We start from the raw sequence: 13295 nt of genomic DNA on the forward strand, positions 1-13295 counted from the left end.
CCACCCCAGACAATTTCCTGTCCGTCTCCCCCTTCACCCGGGGGCACAGCTATTAATAAACCCAACGGGGAAGCAGACAAATCAAAGCTGTGCCACTTTCCTCAATTTACAGGATCAGGGGAGAGAGGAAGAGGAAGCCTCCGGGTGAGAGACCTCTGGAGGTGGACACACAAGAGAGAGGGAGGGAGAGAGAGAGAGAGATGGGAGGGCTGTAAACGGAGAAGGGGGGTATCTGAACATGAAGATGATGTTTAAACATGGGTTAGGGGCGGGTGTGGTGGGTGAAGGGTGCTCTCTGGTTTGTGTTTGTGAGTTCCTGTGTGTATGTTATGTGTAGTGACAACACTGTGTGTGTGTGTGTGTGTGTGTGCGCGCAAGAGTGTGTGTGTAAGCACCACCACTCATCTCACAGCTCCAGTGGACTCCCAGTATCAGCAGCAGCATTCATCACTGACGCACTGAGGAGGTCTTGAGCTTCCTCTCACTCCCTCCTTCAAACTAGCCAGACCTCATCGCCTCACAACCACACACAGGTAAGAGCTCTCCTTTACTCTGCCCATGGGCAGCCGCACAACACCCAACACACCATTACATTATAAGTCACTCATGGTGACTTATATAAGCTTTTTGTCTGACCCAGTGATTTCTTATTCTTAATTGCACTCATGTTAATATTTATCCACATATATCACCCACTCTGATAAACATGCTAAGTAAATAGTAACAAGTGAAAGTTTGTTCAGACGTTTGTAATGTAGAGGCGGCCTGCAAATTACATTTGCTGAGCAACTGTTGCGCTTGATAAATGTCTGCAGGGACAAATGCATGACGTGTTTGCTTTGTGCGCTCATGGAATAGTTAGGCATGGTCAGTGAGAGTGGCTCTAGTCAAAACAGGCGCTGTGTTTGTGTAAAGTGAGTCTGTGCCACCAGAGACGCAGGCGCGAGGCAGGCATGCAGAACCAGCAAGCCCCCGCTGGGGGAAAAGGGGGCTCACTTCCTGATCAACATCCAGTCCACGCCGAAAAAAAAGATGCAGTTCACATGCAGGAGAAGGACCCCACTGGGGTTGAGAGAAAGGAGGGGTGGTGTGGTGGGGGGTATGCTGAGAGAGAGAGGGAGAGAGAGAGAGAGAGAGAGAGGGAAAGAAAGAGGGGTTGACAGAGAGAGTATGTGTGTGCGTGAGGGGGAGATAGAGAGAATGTGAGAGAAAGAAAGAGTGAGAGAGAGAGAGTGTGTGTGTGTGTGTGTGTGATAATGGAGTGACAAGAGGAGATTGCTGACATAGAGTGGTCACAGGCTGCCTCCTCCTTGATGAACTTGTTTAGAGTACCGACTGTTTTGCATTCCACACACTCAGAGTGCAGTTTCCTTAATAAACCCGCTGCTGCCTATATATGCTGATCACTTATTCTGTTCAATTACCTGCCAGTTTCTGTGTAAGAAAGGCATCTGGATTGGTGTCAGCCTTTAGAACATGTGGAAGCCATAACTTTCTGAGCAGTTGTTCAAGGGTCAAAGCAATTAATGAGCGGTGTAACATTTGTCTTGAGAAATTCCAATGGTTGTTCAATAAGGAACACCAGTTGTGGAAAATATTCTCCTTGTGTAGCTGTGGAAACATCCTGAAAAAAGAGTGTCATCAGCGAAAGTGAAAGGCTATCCTCGATAAATCAGCTTGGAGTGTCAAAAGCAAGGATTCCACGGATTTACTAGGTAGTAGTTATGTGAAATTAGGCTTATCATGTCCTCACAACAAATCCAGCATGATACATAGTTATGATTGGAGCATTTGTCTTTTCATCGACTTGGTCATTTTTCCACGACTTTCCACGTCTCACTGGGGTTGTCTTCTCATCTGTGTTAAGACCACAGTGTTGGCTCATCCAACAGTTAGTCCTGCTCTGTGCAGGCTCCATCGGGAAGCAGAGGGCAAAGGCAGCGACTGGAAAAAAAAACGCAGGGGAATTATGGGCGTTATGGTGCGCACAGAGATGCTGATGATGTACATTTCCAGGCTGGCCGCGGCAGAGCCACGGCGTGACCCCAGGAGAGCGGGATGAAATGAATCATTAACTTGGGGTGCCGGGTTTTAGGGCTTTAGTGGCCTGCCTCCACGCTCGCCAGATGGTGGAGCTCTTGTGAACGCCACAGCTTTATGGGTCACACACAGATAATTCTGTTGATGGGGAGAGATGCTCCCATCCTCGATGATACGGCTGCAACACCCTGAGATACCAAGTGCTGCATTGGTAGCAACTTTGGTTGAAAACGCTTAAGTCAGCACTCAAGATCTTTTTAGAGGATGTAGATGATTGTGCTTTTTCAAAAATGTTACCTGAAATCTTATAATCGTGTAAGTTACACAGTGATCTGTCCAGCAGAGAGATGGAACGCTGCCCAAGTGATGTCCGAGCCATATCTCCGTTTCATAATGCGGATGGATAATTTCACTGGGCTCTGGGTACTTTTCCCCCCTGTTTAAGTGTGGGTGGCGGGCCCTTCATAGGCACCGTGGGTTGTTTGACTTCCTGTCTGTGGTCACCGGGGCTTTATGAGCACTGTTCCGTGATGTGGCATCCAGTTGCAGACGTCATTCAGATCTCATGGTCACTCGGGGCACTAAATCATTCGGACGTCTCCTCTCCCAGCAGCACACAGAGGTCTGCCATTACTGGAACCTGAAACATTGCATCTCTCTTTCTTTTCCATCTCTCTCACTTTCTTCCGCTCCTTCTCTCTTTCACACACACTCTTCCTCTGTTGGCTTCTCTTGCTCTCTATTTAACTATCTATCTATCTATCTATCTATCTATATCTATATATCTGTCTATCTACTGACCATTCAATAAAAAGTAGGCAAGAGTCCACACACATGTTAAAAATACCCAGTGAAAACAGAACATTTCATACGTCTTCCAATAGAATTTATCGTATAGACTTTTCAAGCCAATCTAAAATGTAGAAAAAAGAGACACATGGAGTCAAAATGTGCAGATGTAATTAAACCGTGTACAAACATCATCATTATTTATACTGCACTTATGTGTGTTCTGGCAAATCACACGAAACAGTGGGGTTGAATTAGCTGCCTGAATCATAAGGAAAAGATACATTCAGCTTCCCAATGAAGAGAGAGAGAGAGAAAGTTGTGGTCATTTCTGAGCTTGTGTCTAATTTACATCCACCCACTGTTAGAGTCATTAACAAAAGAAAACACATCTAAATCTAAAGCCGTGACATCTGTATGCTGCCACTGCTGCAGGGGGAAACACACAGTGATATTTCATTGTTCTGTTGCCCTTGGCACCGCAAAACGGCCTCTTGCTTCTCAACAATTTTTACAGCTGCAACTGATGCATTAACAGAGGAAGTCGCTTTTTAACCTCCGCCACATCAAACACAGAACCCAGAGAAAATGGGTGATGCTTGGCAGAAGAATGGCTTTGTTAAACGAGGGCAGAGCAGCACGCGCATGATCATAACGTCTCTAATAAATGCCAAGTGAACCATGGGCTGACAGCAGGTAATGAGATCTTTTGGGCTGAGATGAATGTGTCCATCCTAAAGATGCAGGGTCAACATCAACAACACATTTCTTATGTGCACAAATTCATTTATCTCACAAGAGGAATAATCAAACGTGTGACAGAGGACAGAGGATGTGACATAAATAGGTCGCCATCTTGTGGCCAAAAAAGTAACCTGCAAAATGTGGAGCGGAGGTCATGCAATAGTTTGGTGATGAGATGCCCGCAATACCATAAAAGGCTTTTATGTGCCCAACAAAAAACAACTTTCTGTCTTTAAACAAGATGCCCCTTTGGTTCAGATTCGTGTCTGTGTTTGTTAGTTCACGTGGCAGGGTACAACTAATGGCATGTATCTAATTCTAGGCCTACTTAAAAATAAGAGGGGGACATAAGGAAGCGGAGGCATTAAAAATGCATCTCCCCTTCACTTTATGTCCTTAGTAATGCTATTTAGAAAAAGAGCTGCAGGCTAATTTTCCAGAGAACACAGGTTTTGATTTTCTCACAGGGAAACTTTCCACCATCCTGGCCCCCTACGGTCTTGTGTGTTTAGGTGCGCACTGATTAGGAACTCTCACGCTGTGTCCAATGGAGCGCAGTCAGTGCAGCATAGAACGTGACTCCTGCAAGGGTCTCCCTCTCTCATACACAGACACAGACACACACACAAACACACACACGCATATACATTCACTCATGAACACACACACATTCACTCATAAACATACACACGCTCATAAACACACACACACACTCTCCCTCTATAGTTAATGGCTTAGTTACACAGGCACGCATGTTGGCATGCAGTCTTCATTAGCATGGGTCATAACACTAGAAGTAAATGCTCCCCTTCCGGCCACTGACAGTTTGTCCAGATGGATGGCCCATTTGATAAACACCATACATTTTTACTGTTGCCATTTTTCAGCAAAGCTGCTTGTAAAGTATGGCAATATTGGGTTGAGGTGGAATAGAGATAGCATGCACACTGTCCCTTGTAACAACTTTTCATAGGGCATTTCCACTATTGAATAACACTGAACATCTGTTTTTGATGGCCTCTTGTTTTACAGAAATAACATAAACATTTGCCGTGGCTTTAACGTGCAGCTTTTAATGAGACGGTGCTGCACAGACACTTTAAGGCCCGTTCATTCGGGTTAGCATTTATGGTCCGTGCCTTTAGTAATGATCACTCCTCTCCTAGACTGTCTGTGACATTTTTGTCATTCTCTTTTATAGGAGAAGCTGAGGCCTGAGGCCCGAGGCCGGTATTGGTTGCCACAAACGAACCCCCCGTGTTGAGCTTGGCGCCCGGTTTAAGGTTACAGGATACAGCATTAAAACAGAATACGAGAGGAAGTAAGACAGAAGTGGGGTGGAAAGAAAAAAATGGAAAATCTGACATCGGAAACCAGCGTCCGTTTGAACTGCAACACCTCTGGCCGGCACACCATCATCTTTACGCTGATCCCTGTGGTGTACGGCTGCAACTTTGTCATCGGCATCGTGGGCAACAGCATGGTGGTGGCGGTCATCTACTGCTACATGAAGCTGAAGACGGTCGCCAACGTCTTTGTGCTCAACCTGGCCGTGTCTGACCTCACGTTCGTCCTCACGCTGCCCATGTGGGCCACCTTCACGGCCACAGGCTACCACTGGCCGTTTGGCGGCTTCCTGTGCAAGGCCAGCGCCGGCTTGGTCATTTTCAACCTCTACACCAGCATCTTCTTCCTGACGGCGCTCAGCATCGACCGCTACCTGGCCATCGTGCACCCGGTGCGCTCGCGACGCCGCCGCACGCTCGTCTACGCCCGGCTCACGTGCGTGCTCGTCTGGGTGTTCGCCTTCGTGCTGAGCGTGCCCACGGCGTACACGCGCGACGTCTTCCAGATCGAGAACAGCACGGTGTGCGGCGTGTGGCACCGCTCGGAGCACATGGGCCTGCTGGTGGCGCTCAGCGTGCTCAAGAGCGTGCTGGGCTTCCTCGTGCCCTTCCTGGTCATCATCACGTGCTACTGCCTGATCGGCCGGACGCTCCTGGGCGCGCGCGGTCACATCCAGCGATCCACGCGTTCCCGTGACGACGAGGTGCTGCGCATGTTGGCGGCGGCCGTGATGGCCTTCTTCCTGTGCTGGATGCCGCACCAGGTCTTCCACTTCATGGAGATGCTGGCTATGCTGGACGTGGTGGAGAACTGCCATGTGGTGGACATCATCGACACGGCCATGCCCTTCACCATCTGCATCTCCTTCTTCAACAGCTGCATCAACCCGCTGCTCTACGGCTTCGTCGGCAACAACTTCCGGAAGAATCTGTTCCGGCTGCTGCGCTGCGATCCCAACACCAGGGCTGGCCACGTCAGCCTGAGGTCCAAGATGAGCACGCTCTCGTACCGGGCGTCCGAGGCCTTGCGCCTCACTTCCAGCAAGAAAGCCTCTGCGCCCGACGTCAAATGAGAAAGGCGTCCTCACACAAATATTACACTGACAGTGACACTCCCTTAGATAAACCCACTGATGACTGATGTGTCTGCTGCGCGAGGAATGTTTTATGAGGTTTAAAAACCCTTTAATGTCTAGCACTATGCCATGGAATCTCCATGGTTAAAAAATGACAAAACAAATATTTATAATATGCATACTGTTACTGAAATGCACACCCCTCAGTTATGAAAGCTCATATTAGATGGTGCCTTTTTACACTGAAGTAATTTGATATAACTAAAGTCTTGCATCTAATTAATCATAAACACATTCAAAAGTCTACAGCAAATGTATTGACCACAATTCTCAGTGTTTAAACACATTATGAACAATTGAACTGTACATGTTGAATGGGCATATATTCATATTTTAATTCTTGGATTGAGGCTTTGGAACTTTTATATCTCTCAAAAACTAATTGGAGCAGGATTTCTTGACAAGAATTGCACCTTAACTCAAACAAACGCAGACAACTGTGTAGTGGACTGATCTGAAATTCTCCATTTTATAGCGCATTATAATTTATCACCACCTACAAGCCTTGGATGGGCCCTAAACCATGAGCCAGCACCCGGAGCACAATACACAGTCAAATAGTCAAATATCTGGGAGAGTTATACAGTACACCATAGTAATTGGCCACATATGAGATCAAATTCTCTGCACCGTAACAGCATGAAAACAAGGCCTGGTTGCATGTTTCAATTTAAAACAGTTTTCTCATGCATTTCTTAAATATATTTTATACATTGATAGGATCTCTACAAACATGTGTGCAAGTGTCTATTAGACTGGTATTATTGTCCTCAGTCATCATACTGCATATATATCATCAAGTATGTGTCAATTTCACATTACCTATGTCAGTCAAACCCAAACAGCTCAAGTTGGGCTCGAGTCAGTCTTTGGTTAATTTATGTTGAATATTTTTGTTTGGGAATTTCTGGTTGTTTCACATAATCCTCCTTTGTAACTTTTGAAACACTTGAAGTGAAGTGAAGTGAAGTGGAAATGTTTCGTATATAGGCAGGTTGTTGAACACTTGCCATGTTGGTGTATTTCATATGCTTGAGGTCTGATATGACTTTGACTGTGGTGTTCTGTGTCCACTGTTTGCTCAGTGTGACAAGTATGGGTGAAATATTTACAGAAAAGAAATGTGGGAGAAATATTAGTTGTGTCCATATCTGCTGTGCTGACAGAACTATTATCATGATCATGCTATTTACACTGATAAAAAAGTTGGCAGTTCTGTCAGCAATATTTGTAAAAAAGTCTACAAAATATTTTATATATGTCTGTGTCTTTTTGTATGTGTACAGTTCATATGGAAATAAGTATAAAAAGCAGTATATGAATAAAAGACTAAAGAAATAACAAACATGCATCATTCATAATGCTCCTGCCTTGTGCATTAACTCTTGTAAACCAAAATGTCAAACCTTGTGGCCTTGAGTTAAGGCTTTATTTTTAGGAGAACATGCTGAAATATCAGAAGTTAATCATTGAAGCTTTATCATTTCATAGACTCACTCCCCACACTCCAGAAGCACCTAAAAATAAGTCAAGTTTGGTTCACACATAGGCTACTATAACATGCACGTGCTTCAGTCTTTTGGATTGGACAGCCAGAACTACACTCGGATTATAAAAGCTGGTGAAAAGTAACAAACTAGACACGCAGGAAACATGAAGGTCCTTCTGCTTTTTGGATTGGTGGCTGTCGCTCTGGCTGAGCTGACCAGATTTGAGGGGTAAAAAGATTACACTTCTCTCAGCCATCACCCAACTGCAGTGTCCAGTGCATGTTCTGATGACAAGTGTGGAGCTCAGATGTAGTGAGAGTGTGTTCCCTCTCTCTCTTTCCCCCTCTCTGCATCAGGGAGCAGGTCTTCCGTCTGAAGCCCACCACTGACGAACATGTGACCCTCATCAAGGATCTGGCCCGCAACATGGAGGTAAAGTGCACGCCACACACCAGTAGGAGCTAGAAGTATATTCATTAGTCATGTTCACCTTTCCTTTTTTAGGGAACATTTATCTCCTACATGCAAAGAAGATATTCCAACATACACAGAGATTGTCATACCTTCACAGGAAATGTTTTTGATAATGATTTATCATGAAGTTTACAGGAAGCAGTCACCACATTTACAGTGATACACCATACAATATATACTTGGTGCTGTCTTTTGTGCCAACATCACATTAACATTTACTGTCACAATAAAGCTAATTTTACCAAGGTCACTGTCCACAGCAGTAATATTAATTCAAACAAATTTCTTCAAATCACTGATTAAAGGTACAGGTTTGTAGGTTTAGGTATTTTTGGCGGTAGACTAGGTGAACACTAGGTGAATGATTCGTCTATTACAAGTTCGTTTATCATCAAATTGGCTTCGTAAAGGTGAAAAAATTGAGTAATAAAAAAATAAAACGATCAATAAATTATTCTCCAGTATACAGAGATCCCAGCCCATATTTTAATAAACAATTGAGTAGTGTGTCACCCATTAAAAAAAAAACCTAACCACAAAGTGATTCTCTTCGAGGCCCGTGTACAAAGTGAACGACTGTTTCCAATAAAATGTATTTGTACATTAACAGATATGATAGGTTAGAACTGTTACCAATCAGAATATCATTTGTTGTTGCATTGGGAAGATGGTCGATACACACAGATTAATCATTTCACTAAATAATTATGAAGAAAGAAAACAATCTTATCCAGTAAGGCCTTTTAAACATTTAAAGTAGTCATCTACTAAAACACGACTTTATCTAATGTCTTCAGCTTGTTAATATCTTACAAAGCTGTTTTAGGATTTGAGAATGTATATTCAGTTTTTACCAGGAAATGAGTCATACAAGCTCTGTAGACATGGATATGGTTAAGCCTGAATGTCTCTTTTAAAAAGTGCTGAACTATCCTCTATAACTGTCTGTGTATGCATGTTTGTGTTTGTTTCTGGTTATGGATTTTGGTTGAATATGCTTGTTTATATGGCTTATGCGTAGATAATAATCTGAACACATCAGTCAGTGTTAGTGTTTGCTCATGCTTGCCCATGTCAGAGATCTGACTCAGGATCGTGTGTGATGTCTGTGCAATTCAGAGTGTGTATCAGTATAAGTCAGTATGGTTGTTTCTCTGTAAGTCAGCATGTGTGTGTAGCTGTGCCAGTGTGTTAGAGAACCTTACTGTAAGTGCAGGTGAGGCTCACTTTGGAATGTGTGTTTTTATAAGAGTTTGTGTCTGGCGCCCTCTGCAGGTGGACTTCTGGAGCCCTGAGAGTGCTGAGCTGGTGACCATCGACATTGATGTGGACATCCACATTCCCGCCTCCCACACCTCCATGGTCTACACCATCCTGAACCAGAGTGACATGGAACACGAGTAAGGCAGTCCTGTTCGTTCAATAATCCCTTTCTGCAAATTATATTTATTTCAATACATTATATACAGGTGCATCTCAAAAAAGTTGAATATCGTGGAGAATTCTATTGCCCTGTCCATACTGTGAGATTAAAAGCTCAGGAAACCACTGCCGGTATTTTGACTTAAAGCGATGGTTCGGAGTAATTTCACCCTAGGGTCCTTTGCACCATGACCCCGAGCCAAACACCCTTCCAGAACCTTTTTTTCCTTGGTCGAACCCTGGTCGAGTAGCGCTGTCAGAAACTAATGACGTTCTGCAGTCGTCTTGGAACCAACTTTTATCTCGTAAATTACCCCACTAATAATGCCCTGAATGGTACGAAACTTCTGCAGTAGTACAACTATGACCTTTAGTCCAATAACGAGGCATTAGAAAGTTTGTAAGTGCACCAGGAGTTTATTTAAATAAGACTTGCCTGATTATCTGCTACTATACCGCTGCGTCGACGTTTCCTCTGTGATTTGGGAAAAGCCCGTAAAAATCAGGCAAGTCTTATTTAAATAAACTCCTGGTGCAGTTTCACTTTTTGAAATAAATAATGGAAAAAATCTTTTCCATGATATTCTATTTTTTTTAGATGCATCCTGGCAAACAGTTCACATTACACATGTAAATAGTACACAGTAAACTACACAGAAGTGGTATTTATAGAGTACAGTTAGTACAGAGAGAGTTCATGGTTACATGCAGGATTCTGATTGAGGATCTCCAGGCTCAGATTGAGGCTCAGAGGGACGGGCCTAGGGTCAGCCCCAGGTCCCACACCTACACCAAGTACAACAGCTGGGACACGGTGAGCTTCTCCTTATGCATTTGCATTCTGTGTCCATTTCATCCTTTATTCTGTAATGTCTTCTACATTTTCAAACGGACTCTTCCACCATCTTGCCTCATCCTCCCATCATCTTCTGCATCTGCTGGTTGACCTCTTCCCCTATCCGTCTCTCCACAGATCCAGGCCTGGATTGCCTCCATCACCTCTGCCAACTCTAATCTGATGAGCAGACAGGTGATCGGAAACACCTACGAGGGCCGTCCCATGAACCTGCTGAAGGTACAGACATTGTCCACTAGGAGTCTCTCTTCTCCTTATCACACCATTACAAATGGTTCATACTCTTCACTCACTGTCAAAATGGTGCTCTAATGCAGTGTGTCAACATGCAGCTGTGAAAATGGGAATATATTTTAATCCCTAATAGGATTTAATTCACCAATTCAGTAGTTAGGCCTATTGGCACATTCAAAATCATATTTCCTTTTTAATCCTGAGCCCCATTAAACAGCATACATTTGCTCTTTGCTCACAGATTGGCAAGCAGACTGGCTCCACCAAGCCTGCCATCTTCCTGGACTGTGGTATCCATGCCAGAGAGTGGATCTCTACTGCTTTCTGCCAGTGGTTTGTCAAGGAGGTATGACCCACCAGTTAGAAACAGCAACAGCATTCCATTGCATCTACTGCTTTTCTGCTTTTTGAAAACAGACCTCTTGTGTCTGTTGCAGGCCCTGTCCACCTACGGAACTGATTCTCAGATGACCAGCCTGCTGGACCAAATGGATGTCTACGTTCTGCCTGTCTTCAACATTGACGGCTATGATTACACCTGGAAGAGCGTAGGTCACCTACGTTTGAATGTTCCTCTAAATGCAAAGCCACAGGCATCTGTGATCTTCCTTGTGAAACATTCTTTGTCTTTTGGACTTATAGAACAGGATGTGGAGGAAGACTCGTAAGCCTAGCAGTTCCGGCTGCATTGGCACTGACCCCAACAGAAACTTTGATGCTGGCTGGTGCAGTGAGTAGAGGATCTTTTTGACGTTTGCCTCTTTCAAACTGAAAAATAAAAACCATTCAGTTTGAAAGAAACAAACATCAATTTCAGATAATGTCTTATTAACACAAAATAAAACAAAGATGGTTTCATGTTTCCCAGTCTCGTCTAACTCTCTTGTGTCTCGTTTGTGGTCACAGCCGTGGGGGCCTCCTCCAACCCCTGCAGCGACACCTACTGCGGCTCCAAGCCCGAGTCTGAGATTGAGGTCAAGAATGTGGCTGACTTCATCCGCAGGAACAAGGCCACCATCAAGGCCTACCTCACCATCCACTCCTACTCCCAGCTGCTCCTCTTCCCCTACTCTTACTCCTACAACCTGGCTGCTGATCACGCTGAGCTGGTATGATCACACTACAGTAATCCTACACCTGATATGAGTAGTGCCACTAATGTGATACACAACACTCGCTACCCACTCAAAATGCTGAACTGTAGCAGTTTACTGAAGTATTATAATGTACAGTTGGAAGTTGTATGTCCCAGTAATCCCAGCTCTTTTAATAACATCAATTGAGATTTCTGTGTTAAATCTTGTCTCCTTGTCCTCTTTAGATGAGTGTTGCTAAGGGAGCCAGCAAGGCCCTGACCAGCCTGTATGGCACCAAGTACACCCCTGGCCCTGGCGCTGCCACCATCTGTGAGTTCCTTTATTGACAAGGAGGATGAATATCAGTTTAGCATCAGTCAAAGGTGCAGTCTGCAATTCTCTTTTTGGGAAATACCACAAATTAACAAGCAGAGTGGCTCTGTCCGAGCCAAGAATAATTCCAGCCATTCAGCATGTTGCTTTAGGAGCAGAAGGGAAGGGTATAATTTGTTTGGCTGTTAAACTTTGAGTTTGAGTCATCAAGGATCTGGCCCGCAACATGGAGGTAAAGTGCACGCCACACACCAGTAGGAGCTAGAAGTGTATTCATTAGTCATGTTCACCTTTCCTTTTTTAGGGAACATTTATCTCCTACATGCAAAGAAGATATTCCAACATACACAGACATTGTCATACCTTCACAGGAAATGTTTTTGATAATGATTTATCATGAAGTTTACAGGAAGCAGTCACCACATTTACAGTGATACACCATACAATATATACTTGCTGCTGTCTTTTGTGCCAACATCACATTAACATTTACTGTCACAATAAAGCTAATTTTACCAAGGTCACTGTCCACAGCAGTAATATTAATTCAAACAAATTTCTTCAAATCACTGATTAAAGGTACAGGTTTGTAGGTTTAGGTATTTTTGGCGGTAGACTAGGTGAACACTAGGTGAATGATTCGTCTATTACAAGTTCGTTTATCATCAAATTGGCTTCGTAAAGGTGAAAAAATAGTGTACCTTTAAAATCAATTGAGTAATAAAAAAATAAAACGATCAATACATTTATTTTTATTCTTTTATATCAACAACCTTTTGCCAGAATTGCAGAGTGCATCTTTAAACTATTGTTATGTCTGAAAAACACGATTGCATTGTGAGCCTGAATGGGCCAATTGCAAGAAACTGGAAAGATTTGACAGATTATTGTTAATTGCAGTCTTTTGTGTCGTGTTGATGATTGAAAGCCACTCTGATTGATGTGTGTTGTCTCAGACCCTGCTGCTGGAGGCTCTGATGACTGGGCCTATGACCTGGGTGTAAAGTACTCCTACACCTTTGAGCTGCGTGACGAAGGACGCTATGGCTTCCTGCTCCCCGAATCCCAGATCAAGCCCACTTGTGAGGAGACCATGTTGGCTGTTAAGTACATTGCTGCCTACGTGCAGAAGAACCTCTACTAATCAGACCGGATCTTCGGAGGACATTGAAGTGTGTCTCCAGTTAATGAGGCACAGCACCATCATTCCTGTACATGTGAATAGTAATATGGATATGCAGAAAAAATAAACACTTCCTCAATTTCAAGCAATTGCAAACTTAGTTGATCTGTTTGCCCTCTGTTACCTCCCTTCCGGTTAGTGGTTTATAGATGCGGACGTTATTTCCTCACAA

General features: G+C 43.9%; 2 protein-coding genes across 2 annotated transcripts; both read left to right on the forward strand.

Moving 5' to 3' along the window:
* The first annotated feature begins 362 nt into the window (after positions 1-362).
* Positions 363-7390, forward strand: agtr1b (angiotensin II receptor, type 1b). Its single transcript, XM_076290165.1, has 2 exons — positions 363-533; positions 4775-7390. Exon 2 carries the CDS (start codon positions 4925-4927, stop codon positions 5990-5992), a length of 1068 nt encoding a protein of 355 aa, XP_076146280.1. The 5' UTR covers positions 363-533; positions 4775-4924; the 3' UTR covers positions 5993-7390.
* A 318-nt stretch (positions 7391-7708) lies between these two features.
* LOC143130895 (carboxypeptidase B-like) lies at positions 7709-13094 on the forward strand. The gene is made up of 11 exons (XM_076290164.1): positions 7709-7773; positions 7902-7977; positions 9295-9419; positions 10153-10255; positions 10415-10516; positions 10773-10877; positions 10969-11079; positions 11174-11261; positions 11438-11640; positions 11853-11937; positions 12897-13094. Exons 1-11 carry the CDS (start codon positions 7709-7711, stop codon positions 13082-13084), a joined length of 1251 nt encoding a protein of 416 aa, XP_076146279.1. The 3' UTR covers positions 13085-13094.
* The last annotated feature ends 201 nt before the right edge of the window (positions 13095-13295 follow it).

The sequence above is a fragment of the Alosa pseudoharengus genome, unplaced genomic scaffold (genome assembly GCF_046254945.1).
Source record: "Alosa pseudoharengus isolate Yale_2024_CS ecotype anadromous, Long Island Sound unplaced genomic scaffold, YU_APseudo_1.1 YU_APseudo_1.1_scf_18, whole genome shotgun sequence".
In the NCBI taxonomy this organism is placed as follows: Eukaryota; Metazoa; Chordata; class Actinopteri; order Clupeiformes; family Clupeidae; genus Alosa; species Alosa pseudoharengus.